The 18,017-nt window shown below is 42.0% G+C and overlaps 1 protein-coding gene across 1 annotated transcript; it reads left to right on the top strand.

Moving 5' to 3' along the window:
- Nucleotides 1-14,451: 14,451 nt before the first annotated feature.
- LOC123754145 (ctenidin-1-like) lies at nt 14,452-17,658 on the top strand. The gene is made up of 2 exons (XM_045736348.2): nt 14,452-14,493; nt 17,317-17,658. Exons 1-2 carry the CDS (start codon nt 14,452-14,454, stop codon nt 17,656-17,658), a joined length of 384 nt encoding a protein of 127 aa, XP_045592304.2.
- The last annotated feature ends 359 nt before the right edge of the window (nt 17,659-18,017 follow it).

Below are 18,017 nucleotides of genomic sequence, written 5' to 3'. Positions count from 1 at the left end.
AGGGGGGACATGATCACCTCATACAAGATTCTCAAAGGAATTGATAAGGTAGACAAAGTAAGGTTGAATTTGTTTAATGTCAGTAGTTAATAAGTGGAATGCATTAGGAAGTGATTGGGTGGATTGACTCCTTACACAGTTTCAAGTGTAGATATTATAGAGCCCAATAGGCTCATGAACCTGTACACCTGTTGACTGACGGTGGAGAGGGGGGACCACAGAGCCGAAACTAAACCCACATAAGCACAACTAGGTGAATACAACTAGGTACAACCTGTACACACACACACACACACACACACACACACACACACACACACACACACACACACACACACACACACACACAAAGCTAGTGGAACATCTGGACCGAAGGAACTTTGTGACACAATACCAACATGGGTTCAGGGATGGCAAGTCATGCCTCACAGGATTAATTGAATTCTACGATCAGGCAACAAGAATCAGGCAAGAAAGAGAGTGATGAGCAGACTGCATATTTTTGGATTGCCAGAAAGCTTTTGATACAGAAATTAATGACATAATGACCACACCAGAGATTAATGCGAAAGCTGGAGATGCAGGCAGGAGTGAAAGGAAGGTACTCCACTGGATAAGGGAGTACCTAAGTAACAGACGACAGCGAGTCACTGTGAGGGGCGAGGTCTCAGATTGGCGAGACGTCACCAGTGGAGTCCCGCAGGGTTCTGTCCTTTGCACTCATACTGTTTCTTATATATGTAAATGATCTTCCAGATGGGATAGAATCATTGTTTGCTGAAGATACAAAAATTTTGAGGAGGATTAAGACGGGGGAAGATAGTATTAGGCAACAAGATGACCTAGAGAGACTGAATGAATGGTCCAACAAATGGCTACTAAAGTTAACGCGAGTAAATGTAATGTAATGAAACAGTGAAGTTGAAACAAGAGGCCAGACACAAGCTTCTGATTGGGAGATGAACTTCATGAAACGGACAGACAGAAAGATCTAGGAGTTAATATCACGCCAAACTTGTCACCCGAAGCCCACATCAAAAGAATAACATTTATGGCGTGTAAGGCTGCCTAACATCAGAACTGCCTTCAGGAACCTTGTGTAAGGAATCATTTAGAACCTTGTATACCACATATGTAAGACCAGTCTTGGAATATGCGGCGCCAGCATGGAATCCGTAACTTGTCAAGCACAAGGCGAAGCTTGAAAAAGTTCATAGGTATGCCACAAGGCTAGTCTCAGAACTAAGAGGCATGAGTTACGAGGAAAGGCTGAGGGAAATGCACCTCACGACACAGGAAGACCAAAGAGTAAGGGAGACATGATCACCACCTACAAAATCCTCAGAAGAATTGACAGGGTAGATAATATAAACTGTTTAACACGGGTAGTACGCGACCAACGGGACACAGGTAGAAGCTGAGTACCCAAATGAGCCACAGGAACGTTAGAAAGAACTTTTTCAGTGTCAGAGTAGTTAACAGATGGAATGCATTAGGCAGTGATGTGGTGGAGGCTGACTCCATACACAGTTTCAAACATAGATATGATAGAGCCCAGTAGGCTCTGGAATCTGTACACCAGTTGATTGACAGTTGAGAGGCGGGACCAAAGAGCCAGAGCTCAACCCCTGCAAGCATTACTAGGTGAGTACACACACACACATACGTTTATAGATTTAAGCTATAGAAACACTATCTCTCATCACATCTGCGCTGAATACAAATTATTGTTTTTTAAATAGAGGCGCACTTTCCCTCTACCTCCGATGCTGCAATATTGTTATTAGGAAATAGTGACAAGTTCATATATGACGTTAAACAAGAACATAAGAACGTAAAATAAATATTTTCATATGTTTCTCTTCAATGTTTTAATTTGGTTAAAGAATGCAACTCATTCAAATTATTCCAAAATGCTTCAATTTTTTTCTCTGTGGTTACACCCAAAACTCGGCATCACTATTTTCCAAAAATATTAAGTTTGGGAAAGAGGTTTGTAATTCTAAATAACTAATGAATAAGTCAGTCATAATTTATGCAAGCGGTTTTCATAGTCCTAAGCCATATTTCTGTCTATAGAGCACTATATTTTCAAAGAAAGTATTATAAACGATGCATAGTTTTACTAGTTCAATAAACTTTTTAAAACATACCCACTCCCCCTATGACCATCCCGAATCAACCACTTACCATAATGTAATATTTGGTCAGGCTAGCCATAATCATCTGGGTCACCTTACTTTGCAGGATGACTAGTTGTTGCTTGTGGATGGACATAGGTCGTGATGGACGCTCATGCCCATCTCAACACATAAAATGCCAATTTACAATCTCGCTATGTGCCAGACTCATCCTCTCTAAGAATTACCAATGCAAGTTTTTTTGCAAGAAGTTTAAGTATTAATTTTATGTACTTAAATTATTATCAGGGAAGGTAATGTGTGGTGACCAGTAATGTAACCATTAATGTGGTTACAATTAGGAAAAAAACTGGTGGTTAATGGTAGGAACCATCTGAGGTAGAGAAGATAGTGAAGGGTAGGGAAGGTAATGGAGTGTAGGGAAGGTGGTTAAAGGGGCATAATGGTGAAATATGCAAAAAAAATGCAATGAAAGAAAATTAGTTCAATTTCAATCAAACTTTTTTTGTCTAGTTGTATATAAAAAGGACTTGATCTGGTCCGAGTCTCAGCATAGTAGCATAAATAGGATGGGAGAAAAAAAATATTGTATTGTGTCAACAATTTTCCGAAATGTTCAAAAATTAACATCAAGCACAAGTGTCAACTGAACTCATGTCTATGACTCTCAGCTATCACAATACCATATAATAAAACAATTAAATAATTAGTTTTTTCCACAAAAAAATTTAGTTAAAAAGAATTAGATTTTATTCAATATTTTTTGTCTTATTTGTTTATATAGCAATTTCCATGAAACTTATACACCTTACAACACATAAGCCTATCTGTAAGGGTGAAAATCCTTGAAGAAATTGGTTGATGTCAACCTCAGTAGCAGATGGCAGCACATTAGACTTCATTTTTTATTAATTTCTTTTCAAGTAACATAACCGTAACTACTTCTCTCTCATTTTTATTTAATTTACATGACACTTGCACCTTATATGTAGAGTTTATGTTTCTACAATCTGTACGAAGAGGTTTTTTTCCTAGGATTATTTGCTGATTTTATAAATAGTAATAAACATGATAGATTTGCATAATTTTTTTTTGCGGGGGGGGGGGGGGGGCGGGACTTTGACTATTTATATTAGTAAAACTATACATATTTTGGAAAATCCGCTTATACAGATCCTTTATTATATACTACCGTGATAGAAGAGTGTTATAAAAATGATTTCACTTGAACCTTGTCGTTGTAGAGGCTTATTAAAAATGGAATGGAACTTCGTTACTTCTGTACAATTCGTTGAAAACCCCCCAAAAATCTTCCTTTCTATTTAGGTTACGATGCTGAAACTTAGAACAGTTGCAGCCCTTTTCATATACAATTCGTCAAAAAAGTTTGGTTGACATTGAACAACTTATAATAAAGTAAATGATGCCCCAATATCCATTATATCTTTCCATATTCCAGATTTCCATATCCATTATGAATATGGAAAGAGCTAAGGCGAGAGAAGTTGGTGGTAAAGGGTACGGGGAGGAGATGGAAAGTAGGGAACGATGTGAAGGGTAGGGAAGGTTGTGAAGCCTAGGAAACGTGGTGAAGTACAGGGAAGGATTTAAAGGAGATGGAATTTGGTGAAGGAGAAGAAGAAGAAACACAACTACAGGGGTTGGAAAGAAATAGTGATTTGGAAATGTATGTAATTCCAACATTGACTCCAGAGGCATACTGAAACAGTGAAACATCAAAGCATAAGGTACGCTGGCAAACATTAGAACGTCACTTAGAATCCTAAATAAGGGTTCTTTCCATGCAAGCTACGCATACTTCTCGAATATGTTGCACCAGCCTGGAATTTAAGATCAAAAAGGTTCTGAAGTCTTCAGAAAATGTTCCAATAACGTTGCTGAAAATTGGACATTCAACACATAAATCTGAAATATAAGAATTGACGACGTTTCTGTCCATCCTGGACCATTATCAGGTCGTGTAACAGAAATAAGAATGGTTGAGATAATTATGACTGTCTCCACCTTTCTCTTGCAATTACATGACTTGATAATTTTCCAGGACGTATCGAAACGTCGTCAATTCTAGTATTTTTGGTTCAAAAGTTTTCAACGAAGCTCGTCCCGGAATTGCAATGGGGAATGGAATATGAAGACAGGTTGAGTGAGCTGACTTGACGGCGCCAGAAAAGAGGATAGAGGGGAAACATGATAGAGACGTGTAAAATACTTTGCACAATTTGAAGGATAAAATACTTTCCTACTCACACAGAACAGGAAAAGAGGAAATGATTTTGGTCTTTTGTTTTAATAACGTTATCTTAGTGGTGGATATAGATGCACAATGTTCACTAGTGTGTCCCATTCTTCAACTGATTTTTTAACAATTGTAATTATTGTAGATTTTGCATTTAATTTAGCTGCTCTTGTTGGCTGAATGTTGAGTTTGATGCGCAGGGCTTCAATGCTTCACATTCCAGTAAGCAATGTAATAATAGCATTTCTGCATCTGTTCCACAGATATGACACTCTTTAAGTATGGGTTTATTATAACAGTTAGAGGAGTAACAGGTTTTGCTAGTGCGTCTGACATTTCATTATCATCTATGCTAATGTGACTTGGAATCCAATTTAGAGTGATTAACATTCCTAGATTGTGTGCTTCTTTTCCTATATGTAGGATTTCAGTGATGAGTTTTATATTATCTCTGTGCAGGCTGGAAAACAATGCCGGGACCGAAGATTTAGAATCGATATGAATTATGACATCTTTTAAATAATTCTCAATTGCATAATTTATGGCCTCTTTCAGGGCATTTAATTCTATTTGCAATGTTGAGCACCCCCTTTACTTGTACGTAAAACTTACGAATATAGCAGTAGGTGAGGGCGAAGGTGTGATTAGGGCCTTAAATAAAAAGGATTAAGTTCGTAATAATTATTTTTAATAAAGAATATATCAATTAGGCTCATGGTAAAAATTTTGTAAAAACCTTCACTTTTGTCATTCACATTTCCTCACTTTAGATGTGTTTTCCATTTCCTTAATAATCTAATACCCTTTTTACCTTCTGTAAAATTTACTAATGTCACTTTTTTAATGACATTAAAAGTGGGAGATTAGGAGGACTGTCTGGAAGATTATACATGTGAAGCAGTGTGTAATTTTCCCGGTACGTTGAACTGCCGTAACCCAGTGTCAGTCAACACGGCCGGTTAAGTGATCAGTGCCGCAACACTTCCTAAACCAACAAGCGTCATACTGGGGCGTCTGCAGCTCTGGCAACAATTGTGAAATCTGTTGTTTACGGTGTAATGCTTCGTGGGAAAGTTGGCAGCACGATAAGACTTGAAGCACCAAGGTCTCGTGTGACTCCAGACCATATATATGCTGTCACTGCTGTTACCACCACACATCGTCCAGCTCACTCCAACACCTCCAACATGGTAAGCTCTCACATGATGCTCAGAGCTTCAGAGTTCTTAAATCATTCACAGAACGCATTTGGTCAAATGAATCCTCAGACGTCATCTTGGACCACGGGAAACATCTATTCACTTGTTCCATATATCGGAAGCACTGCTTCTTTGCTTGGAGTCATCTAATTTATTTGTAATCCTACAAATCATCCTAATCCTAATAATCCTAAAGTAATCCTAATATATTGAATATGATTACATTATTTAGTATTGAACCTTTGGATGATATTTGCATGAATTTATATATGTCAGTCTCGTCTCTCCTTCAGCTACGAATTTATGAAAAATGTGAACTTAGGGTATGGCTTGGTGCCCTATTTTGATAATATAATTACATTTGACTATGAATTCACGAGCTTTTTCAATGTAAACAAAATTACTGTACGATTTCAGAGTTGTCCGTTAATGTTGACAATTCCATTCCAGAGGTTTGCTTGTATCGTCGCTGTGGTGACGCTCCTGGTCGTCTCCTGCCACGCCGACCCCGGAGGCTCTGGTGGAGGTGGAGGTGGAGGCTACGGGGGAGGTGGTGGAGGCTCTGGTGGAGGTGGAGGCTCAAGAGGGGGTGGAGGTTCTGGTGGAGGTGGAGGCTATGGGGGAGGTGGTGGAGGCTCTGGAGGAGGTGGAGGCTATGGGGGAGGTGGTGGAGGCTCTGGTGGAGGTGGAGGCTACGGGGGAGGTGGTGGAGGCTCTGGTGGAGGTGGAGGCTATGGGGGAGGTGGTGGAGGCTCTGGTTCAGGAGGTTATGGAGGCAGTGGAAGTTCTGGAGGTGGCGGAGGAGGATACGGAAGCTCAAGTAGTGGAGGAGGCTCCAGAGGAGGTGGTGGTGGCGGAGGATATGGAGGATCAAGTGGTGGTGGTGGAGGAGGTTATGGAGGCGGCGGAAATTCTGGAGGTGGTGGGGGCCACGGAGGCAGTGGAGGAGGTGGAGGTTCGTCAGGTGGTTATGGAAAGTAATAATGAGAACGACTCAAGACAGAACCTTCCTCTCTGAAGCACCATTATGCACCCAACATGATAACAACCTCAGATTGGTAGTCCAGTTTCACGATAATCCACTGCTTCAGTAAAGTGTTTCTGGAGGTTGCTTCCTAAACCAATAAAATATAAGAACAAATTTCCTCATAAAATATGATGATCGAATCTACAAGTCAAATATTTAAGAAGACTGTGATTAATAATAAACTAATAATATTATATTTTGGCTTTTATTTATGTAAACGTTAAGGGAATCAACAGAGAAACTTTGTACTTGTCATATTACACACTTGTCACACTACACACCCGTTACACTACACGCCCATCACACTACTCACCCATCACACTACACACCCGTTACACTACACACCCATCACACTACACACCAGTCACATTACTCACCCGTCACACTACACACCCGCATAAAGAAATGTCTATAAGTGAAATTGTCCGCTGTCGGCAACACTCCTCACGACACTTCTCTGGCAACATGGTCAGCTGACTGGGTCCACTCCTGAAGCGGCGGGCACACACCTCACACCACTGGCAACATGATCAGCTGACGGCTCCAACTGTCAAAACCGCCGGGGCTTTCCCTGCCCCTCAGGCAACACGATGAGCTGATGGGTCCAACTGTCACACAGCTGAGCCGTTTCAAAGTTCGTTCTGGCCTCTTGAAATCCAGTCCCCACTTCCAGACGCACTAACGTCAACGCCTCTATATATATTAATGCTCACACGCACCAACTCATGCTTATATGAGCTCCTTGGCTCCTAGCCTAACACTATCACTTAGACAATGAGATAGCAAGAAATATTTACTACATATAAAATACACTAGCTTGCCTAGATCAAAGGGGTAAAGGGAGGGACAATTATCTACCTTACTTCCCTCCAACCACGAAGCCGACTCGTCCTCTGTTGAGGGATGTTGAGGTTTCTGGTCTCCCGACGATCAGTTCCCACACACACAGGTTCCTCCGTCGTCCTCGTGGTATCGCGTCCTCGCCGTACTCACTCCCGACAGGTACTGTCTTCCTCCTCTCCGGGGTACTGGAGACAGGTCCCTGCGACGTCGTCGTCCTCCACTCTCACTGGCACTGCCGACCCTTGCAGTCCAGCACAGCTTCCCCTTGCCTCACTGCCAGTAGATTCGGCCCGGCCGTAGCTTTTCGCTTGATGTGTATAACGTGGTCCATTGGCGTCCCAGACGTCGCCAGCCCAACGTTCGTCCCTGCTGCAGACTCTTGACAGAGCTCTTGGCTCTCTAATCCGGCCCGTCCTCGCTTCTGGGCACTCCACGGAAGTTGGATGGCCTCCCAGACTGTCTGCCGTATCGAAACGATGCTTAAATCTACTGGTAAAGGCTCTCTAGCCTCTAGATCCGGAGCTCACTCGACCGCGTCCTCACTCTAGAGCGGCTCGTGATGTACTCTCTCTCGCCCAGGCGCCAGCGACCCAGAGAGCCCTCCGCCTCGTGACGTCACACCGCCGGAAGGCTCTCGGCATTGGTCACTTCCGGCCCGTGACCTTACCTGGCCAATCAGGTGCCGAGAGGAGTCACGATGCCTTGGCGGGAAACAGGATGTCTCGGCGCCGTCTTGCGCCCCAAAAAGGCGTAAGCCCCTTGCATTATCAAACTTAACTGGCCATTTTACAGCCAGCTTAATCACGCTCCACGCTTTCCCACACATGAAAATGTTCCCTGAACATCAGAGAATACTCAGGTTACAGAGATATGACTCTTTTAAGCTGGAAAGAAAGAAATATAGGGGGTGGGACACCGACACACAGCCCAATTTTTTTTACCACATTCACACTACTCGTTGAGGGTGTGCATACAATGCGACCCAAACGACTGAAGGTTAGAGCTACCCCCTTGACGGTCATGCTTTCGAGAGAAGCAATATTCTTAAGGTCCTGAAGGACGTTATCGGCATCACACCTACTGACATTAGTCAGGAAAGTGATGATATCATGCTCTTCTTTTCATGTGAGGAAGAGCTTGAAACTCTTGACCAACGATGCTATACTTCGCAAGGAGCACCCCCTACATCCTCTCTTCCCACATCATTTCCTGGCTGGAAGAACTGTTATTACCAGCAGGACCAGTCAGTGGATCGCTGACCGACCGCAACATAATATTATGGATAATATCGAGGACGAAATTCTGAACCTGTGTGTATTTAACCTCGAGTTCTGCAGCACCGACAAATCATCGATGAAGATTACTTCACCACAATAGCTGCTGCCACCCAGGCTGCCACACAAGGTTTCTACTGCTTCGGCTTACAAATTCAACCCCACCAAGTAAAAAAGGAACGATACCATGAGCTCCAGCAGTGCTTCAAGTGCTACGAGCTCTCCCACCCAACCAACAAGTGTCAGCACCCTGTTCAAAAGAGCAGTCTGTGCGCACTGGACCATCACTACTCCATATGAAAGGCAACAACCCATCTCTGCTTGCTTTGCGATAGCAATCATCCCGAAATTTCCTACCTCTGCGCCCGAAGACAGGAAAACATCTTGGCCCAGGTTGAAGCCAAGAGAAACAACCCTTCTACCTCCGCGACCAGAGCCCCAGGCGCTCAACCCACCACCTCAGCTCCCACCAACCGACCAGAAGACTTGCCGGTCTTACCAAAAAGTAGCTCCTCCCTCCAGGCGACCCAGCCTTCACAATGCGGACCCATGGCCCCACAGGCTCTTTCGCAGCCCCCTGCGTCACGTGCAGGCATTATTCCTGGTCTAATTAGACTAGCGGAAAGGCTTGCTGGACCAGACAACCACCGTTTTGTCAGTGAACTGAACACATTATACCTAGCCAATGGCCTGGATCACAACATAGCCCCTGGCACAAGTCTCACTGCCTCCACTACCACTCCGGAGGACGAGGACGACCATGAGGTCGATTTCAACACAGACTCTAGAACCACCCAAGACCCGAGCGTCACAGACAGAGGTATTTCCCTCTCTAGCTCCCAACACTCCTACCATCACCATCTCAGCTGAAGCGCTAGCAGACGTTCTGTCTACAAATACTAACAGCACCATCAACGTTCCTGAAATAGCTTCTACCACCAATCCACGACACCTGAGCCTATCTCAGGCTGCGAGACGAAAGACGAAAACACCAACTACGGATGTTTCGGACTTCTCAGACGATGAAATTTTAGTAGGAGCTCCACCGCTGCACCACAAATACTACACCTACTCTGTACAAGACCTCCTCAAACTCCAACGACAACACGGCTCAGCCAAAGTCTCAGAAAAAGAAAAACGGAAGACCTAGAGGTCAACACTAACCCCACCAGCTCTGGTAACTGGTACAGCCAGCCCTCCCGAGGCTGAAGTCCACTATTAAGGCCCCAAGCCATCCCAAGATCTCTAGTATCAACTATTGATACAGATGCAGGCGATGAGTCACAATAACGTGGCTAAAGTATGTTGACCAGACCACACACTAGAAGGTGAAGGGACGACGACGTTTCGGTCCATGCTGGACCATTCTCAAGTCAATTGTTACAAAATGGAGTGAAGGAATCGACTTGGTGAAGGAATGTGCGTGAAGGAATCATGCACAATCGACTTGAGAATGGTCCAGGACGGACCGAAACGTCGTCGTCCCTTCACCTTCTAGTGTATTGATACAGATAATGGCTCCAAAGAGTCTTTACTTACGGGCTCACCATAACCCGTGCTACTTGGAACTTTTTGTTCTAAGTAGCTGCATCTAAAACGACAACAACAACGATAGCAGCCAGCCAGCTACAGCCCCGCTCCTGTGCAGGTAAGTCCACTACGGGCTCACCATAGCCCGTGCTATTTGGAACATTTTATTCTGAGAAGCTGAATCTAAAACAACAAACAGATAGCAGCCTCACGTTGAGATGTAAGTCTCGTCCTAATCACACACTCAGACATTGACAAAGCGCTTATTATGAGAGTGCGAATGATGGTGTAAAGTCCTCACATAAATTTCAGATATACACAAGTGTGGGTTTTTATCTTATGTTATTATGTCTGTGAAAAGACGTTATCAATTACTAATTATTATTATTGTTATTATTTTTATATTTGTCAAGGCAAATGGAGGGACCTCCGACAAGCCGCTGACTTTCTGCCTTCGTCGAGGCCACTTAGTGGTTCTCGGGTAAATTTAATGCACTAAAACTAATTTAGTTGGTTATCAAAAATTAATTCGTTTTCTTTCTTTCAAAGAAAACGTTTAAATTCTAAAGACTCAATGCGTAACAAAAGTATTCTTAATCATATTTTTTTTTAATAAACTTGTTCGTTCTTTTTAACCATTGTCGGAGACAGTAAGCATGTTCGCGTAATATTTATATGAGAGCAGAAAATAAATAGATTTGTTAGGTCCTGTAGCACAGTGGTCTACGTCGTCGGCTCCAAACCAAAAGGATCACGCCCAAGATTCCTTGGTTATCCCGGCATGATACCTGTGGTAACAAAGATATGGTTGGGCAAGTTTCCTTTCACCTAATTCCTCTATTCACCTACCAGTTAACCCGCCCCTTGGAAACAGGCATTTGTTATGGTTACCATCCTGGGGAAGGACTGGTAGTTGGCCCAGAATGCTGGGATTTGTAATAAATATCTACGGAAGCAGAAATATTATCCTTCAGCTAAATAATAATAATTGATTTTGAATTAATTGATTTTGAATAATTGAATTTTGATTTTGAATAATTGATTTTGAATAATTGATTCAGCTAAATAATAATAATTGATTTTGTCGGGGGACAGGCAGCCTTTATGTATGTACATGTTAAGCTTAAATCGTGGCCTCCCCCTCCTTCCTCAAAATATTGACCCTCCACAAAATGCAACCTAACAATAGGAATCCAGATATCTCTGGGTACCCATTTACAGCTAGGAGAACAGAGTCATTGGGTGATAGGAAACGTGCCCGATCATTTCTGTCCTAAGCAGGAATCGAACCCTCAGTTCTCAATTGGGAGTTGAGAACAAATCCAAGTGTACTACCAGGACCCCTAGTACTTGCGAGATCCCACTGGGACTTAGAACTACAGGAAGAACACAGACTGTAAGAACAAATACAGAGAAGGATGTTTAGGCTGTTGTGGGGTCTCGGGGATTTTTCCTAATCCGTCCTCCTAATAGAACGTTTCATTTTGACGTACTGTATACTCCACCTAACGCCAAAAATCGTCGTTCTAGAAAATGGTAGCGGCTCCCGAAATTGATATACTTTCCTGTTTTCTGTTTTGGGTCCTCTGGTAGGTTAGGATAGGTCCTCTGGTAGTATTAGGATTTTAATACGACGGTTTCTTGATGTTGGGAAACCTTAGGACGGGCGGTTTTCCTGTCAAGACATATTGAAAAATCTCGACCTGCCTTCGGCACAGACTCATAAGTGGAAATATGATCAAGGTTTTCCAATTTTAAAGGTATAGATAACAAGAAGATAAACAGGGATCTGAACTGTGAAAACCTTCAACAATGTTACAGTGAACAAAACAAGCGACCATAACGCAGTTGAAGAACAACCCGACCCACACTCATGACACACAATGAAAGTGACCATGTTAAAATAAACATGGGGTAACAAGCTGGAAACATCTTGATTCACGACGGACATAGAGACGTGCTGATTTTTTTTTTTTTTTTTGAGATATATACAAGAGTTGTTACATTCTTGTACAGCCACTAGTACGCGTAGCGTTTCGGGCAGGTCCCTGGAATACGATCCCCTGCCGCGAAGAATCGTTGTTACAACCAAGTACACATTTTACTGTTGAGTTAAACAGAGGCTACAGTTAAGGATTTGTGCCCAGTAAATCCTCCCCGGCCAGGATACGAACCCATGACAGAGCGTTCGCGGAACGCCAGGCGAGTGTCTTACCACTACACCACGAAGATTGGTCAAAGAGATTTGGAAGAAAAGGTTTGGACATAAGTAGAATCGGCGCCGGTCAGTATTGAAACAGACAGATTGAAGAGATTCGAAAAATGAAAATGTTTAAATAATACACGAGGAAGAGATCGAGTCAAACGGAGCCCTCCTAGTAAGAGGCAAAGGGCTCTCTATGGTCTTTCTAGTTCTTATATCCTCAAGTTCTCATGCCTACTGAGGTCTGAAATATGAACACTGGACTTTCAGACTGGCAAAGAAACGTTATGAGGTGGAACATATCGTGGCCATTTAATGCATTAATTGTTATGAGAGTATTGTACAAAATGGAAGCGAGTCAGCTGCTTAAATTTAAAAAAGAGAAATGGACGAAAAATTCCAAATCTAAAAATACGACGCACACAACTGTAAAAAAAAAAACACATCATGAAAAATAACGCTTTTTAACTGTGCAAATTTGTCCAGTGAGGATAGTCTTCAGGAACCTTGGCAAAGGAGCCTTACGAACGCACAAAAACCTGCTTATGAAAACTTATCTTGAGAAAGTTACCATGGTAACAGTTGCTGGTAACAGCAAGTGTTACCATAGTAACAGTTGTTGGGGCTGGTTACTGAGTGTACAGAACACTGGACGCGTGATCCTGTGGTCCCGGGTTCGATCCCGGGTGCCGGCGAGAAACAATGGGCAGAGTTTCTTTCACCCCTGATGCCCCTGTTACCTAGCAGTAAATAGGTACCCGGGAGTTAGTCGGCTGTCACGGGTTGCTTCCTGGGGGTGGAGGCCTGGTTGAGGACCGGGCCGCGGGAACACTAAAGCCCTGAAATCATCTCAAGATAACCTCAAGATCTCAAGATATGGTATGGTATGGCCTTCCCGTTTAAAGAAACACATTAATCTAGAAACTGTACTATAATATGCGACAAGAATCATTCCTGATGTTGGAAAACTGTCATTGCATGCAACCGCAGAGGATCGAAAGGAGGGGATTAAGATATGACTTTTGACCCTACAAGCATGTCTAGCTAAGTACACACACACACACAGTGGATGTGACAAAGGCTATAGGCCCAGATGGAATCTCCCCTTGGATACTAAAGGAAGGAGCAGAAGAACTGTGCCTACCACTCTCCATAGTGTATAACAAATCACTGGCAACAGGGGAACAGCCAGAAATTTGGAAAGCAGCTAACGTAGTCTCGATATACAAGAGAGGGGATAGACAGGAGGCACTGAATTACAGGCCAGTGTCCCTAACCTGCATACCATGCAAGCTGATGAAGAAGATTGTGTGAAGAAAGCTTGTGGAGCACCTGGAGCGAAAGAACTTTGTAACTCAGCATCAAGATGGGTTCAGGGATGGCAGGTCCTGCCTCACAGGGTTACTTGAATTCTAAGACCAGGGAACAAAAATAAGGCAAGAAAGAGAAGGGTGGGCAGACTGCATATGTTTGGATTGTCAGAAAGCCTTTTATACAGTGCCACACAAGATGCTAGTGAAAAAGCTGGAGATACAGGCTGGAGTGAAAGGGAAGGTACTCCATTGGATAAAGGAGTACCTAAGCAACAGGAGACAACGAGTTAGTGTGAGAGGTGAGGTCTCAGATTGGCGAGACGTTACGAGTGGAGTCCCGCAAGGGTCAGTCCTTGGACCTATACTGTTTCTGATATATGAATATATATATATATATATATATATATATATATATATATATATATATATATATATATATATATATATATATATATATATAATAATAATTATTATAATAATAATTGTTGTATTTAATAATTATCACTCTTCTTTCTACTTGCTCTTGAAGGAAGCCGGCCTCGGGTGAAAGGGAGCTGTGACGATCTCTGACTGGTACCCGTAGGTGCAGGACCGGGCCGTCCTCCTCCCGGGGGTCGTGCGGCCCAGGCTCTGCTTAAGGAGACTGGAGTCAATCACGCCCTTGATGGGGTGGTTCTTCTACGGCCGCGACCACGGCGGTCTCCGGGTTTGGAGTCCCAGTGCCTTCGTTCTCCAACTTCGAGGTCAACTCTGGAGCTCTCACTTCCTGCGACGGCGCCGGAACCAATCGTATTGGCGTTTGCCTTTCCATTGGAGACTTTCGGCGCCGTGGAGAGGGGGAACCTGCTGCTTGGGCAACAGCTTCTCCTCCCTATCAACCTTCCCTAGCTATGAGTCCTGGTGAGGCCACTCCAGACCGACAACCAGAGCGCAACTCCATAGTCTCCTGAGACTGATGTGTGCCTACTACTATACATATATATATATATATATATATATATATATATATATATATATATATATATATATATATATATATATATATGTATATATATGGTGATGCTCACTTTAAGCTCGGTAATCTTATAATACCAAAGTAGAGTGACTCAGATGAGATATTCATGACTCAAATGAAAAATTGGAAAATAATTATTCTTAGGGAATCAATTGATGTAGTTAGGCATATTTTTCATCGCTGCATTGTTTATTTGCACCACAAAGAAATCTTGAAAATTAATTGCTTTTTCAACCAAAAATCTTAAATGCCTACATATATTTTTTTTCAATTATGAAGCCAAAATTTCAAATCCGACACACGTTTTAAAATATTTATTATTAAGAATGTTTAAGAAACAAATATGAATCTTCATGCTTGTAAACAATCATCAAGACGAAACCAAACAAATAAGAGCAGATATCTTAATTTTTACAATTATAAATATTATTAGAGTAAAGTCAAATTTGACCAAAAATACAAAATGTAAAAAATACTATTACTAAACTTACGTACTCGGTCCCATAATGGCTGGTAGTCCGGGCTGAAAAAACTACGTTCATTACAGTGAAAATAAAAATGATGGAGCGCCTTTCTTTAAAGAGACACAGAAAGCCATGACATACGGAATAATAACACTATCGTTTTACTGCATTTGGCTCTGAAACAATAGATATTTATTATTATTATTATTATTATTTTCTACCACAGACGTGGCCATACATTTACACTGCTAACCTGCATATATGCATTTTCGTCTGTTCTCCATGGATTTGTAACACATATTAGAGTTGCTTTTAAATCTCTTCAGAAATCAAATCCCTCGATTTCAGACCTCATTAAAATAACATGGGGGGTTCCAATCGATGGCGAAATATCTTAGAGCGTGGCACTGAGGCCAACCCCTGACTGGTCTGTTACAATCATATACCCCAATGTTTCATCTTGGAATGCTCAGGCTAAGAACACAGCCGTCACGACCTCAATTATGCAAACGCCAATTACCTTCATGGGTGGAGATCAGTGAAGATAATTGTCTCGATAAGTAACAACACTATAAATGATTCTAACAAATCTCTAACTTTGTTTATGGACGACAGGAATGTATACAAATATGCTGGTTAGAAGTGTATAAATCAATGGCCTCGTCTCTCGTAGACAATAAACCTTTAAAAAACAAAACAAAAAAATGACCTTCGCAGACCTCTCATATCACCGTATACTTAGAGAGGAAAAGTATAAACTGAAGCATACCATTGCAAACTGAAACCCTGTAACTAGCTCTAAATATTCATGCCCTTGTCACTATACACGTTAAACATCATTCCTTGCCACCATACACGTTGAACATCATACCTTGCCACCATACACGTTGAACATCATGCCATGCCACCATACACGTTGAACATCATACCTTGCCACCATACACGTTGAACATCATACCTTGCCACCATACACGTTGAACATCATGCCCCAGCCACCATACACGTTGAACATCATGCCATGCCACCATTCACGTTGAACATCATGCCATGCCACCATACACGTTGAACATCATGCCATGCCACCATACACTTTGAACATCATACCTTCATTTGATTTTTTTAATTCTAAAAAAATGTACCTGTGACATTTAAAAGAAAGTAAAAAAATATATCATTTGGGGCATTTCGCCAGCCACCTTGAGGTAAACAATGGTGGTCTTTGTCACAGGTGTTGGTCGCTCCCCCGGGGGGTTCTGGAGGTAGGCGGAGGGTGTATATATGTGTATATAAACTTGTCGTCAGGATCGAGACTTCAGTTCATTGGCTGATTCCACCACGAACAAATATACACTAAGATGGTAACTCTTTACTTGTACTGACTTGTCAATATTGCATTGGGTTTTGAATGTATTAATATATATTTGTGTGTGTGTGTGTGTGTGTGTGTGTGTGTGTGTGTGTGTGTGTGTGTGTGTGTGTGTGTGTGTGTGTGTGTGTGTGTGTGTGTGTGTGTGTGTGTGTGTGTGTGTGTGTGTGTGTGTGTGTGTGTGTGTGTGTGTGTGGGTGTGTGTGTGTGTGTGTATGTGTGTGTGTGGCCCAGGGAAAAAACTCGTGGTCACAGATCAAATTACGAAACAAAAAAACATACAGTAACAAAGTTCTGTGCACACATACCATTATTCATCTCGTATTTGGACGTTTCATTCATTACCCTTACCATTTGCGAATTATGTTAATCAAATACTTTCTAGTTATTAATGACCATTGGTAACTCTCCTAAAGTTCCAGCTTCGTATTAAAAAAAAACGAATAATAATTAAAACAGTTTATTGAAACCATGTAAAAAAAATATAATTCACAATTCCAATTAATAGTTTTCTGATTAATCTAATTTCCTTTTAATTGGTTCGCTTAAAACTAAAAGTAAAAATATAGCTACATTAATTAAACAAGAAATAATGTTAAGTTAAACCACGTTTTAGCGTGGTCACGTGTGAGTGTCTTTTGTATTGTGTTCAAATGTCTGAGTCTTTGATTTTTTCATTTTCAGAAACTTTTACTCCTGACAGCCATCGCAGCCATGATGGTGGCCGCCTGTCTGGGCTCTCCTGGTGGATATGGCGGCCATGGTGGATATGGATATGGTGGCCATGGTGGATATGGATATTCTCATGCCAACTTTGTCTTGAGGGGCAAGGGTGGTTACAGTTTTGGTGGTCCTGGAAACGCTGGCGTTCACGGTGCTAAAGGTGGATATGGTTATGGTGGAGGTTATGGTGGAGGCTATGGTGGCGGCTATGGCGGCGGCTACGGTGGTGGCTACGGTGGCGGCTACGGTGGTGGATACGGTGGTGGATATGGTCATGGTGGCGGATATGGTTACGGTCGCTGATGAACTGATGGAAGCTGTAGCCGGGATAGACACACTGGCTGGTACTTTAAGATGCTCTTAATAATAAATACATTATTAACATTACTACGGTCCTTTTCATTTCCTGTCTGTGTTCTTAAACAAACAGTAAATACATATTTTTTTCATAAATTCCAGAGAGTTGAATTTCAACAAACTACATAACAAATTTGTTTTATTAATAATAATAATAACAATAACACATCTTGTTTAGCAGGTATTTAAATAAAGAAATTGAGTGCATCATTAAATGAAATTTAATGATGCCTCATTCAATAGCTTTAGTGGATGGGAAATTATGCTGTTTGAATTTTCCATGGTTCAGTCTGAACCAATTTTCT

Source organism: Procambarus clarkii, chromosome 6 (genome assembly GCF_040958095.1).
Source record: "Procambarus clarkii isolate CNS0578487 chromosome 6, FALCON_Pclarkii_2.0, whole genome shotgun sequence".
Lineage (NCBI taxonomy): Eukaryota > Metazoa > Arthropoda > Malacostraca > Decapoda > Cambaridae > Procambarus > Procambarus clarkii.
Note: the sequence above shows the minus strand (reverse complement) of the source record. Positions and strands in the feature narration are given on the sequence as shown.

Excerpts from the sequence above, each read along its gene's own strand:
- LOC123754145 (XM_045736348.2), top strand. The coding sequence starts at position 14,452 with ATGGGGTGGTTCTTCTACGGCCGCGACCACGGCGGTCTCCGG. Across the intron at positions 14,494-17,316 it reads GCGACCACGGCGGTCTCCGG|AAACTTTTACTCCTGACAGC; the intron begins GTTTGGAGTCCC and ends TTTCATTTTCAG.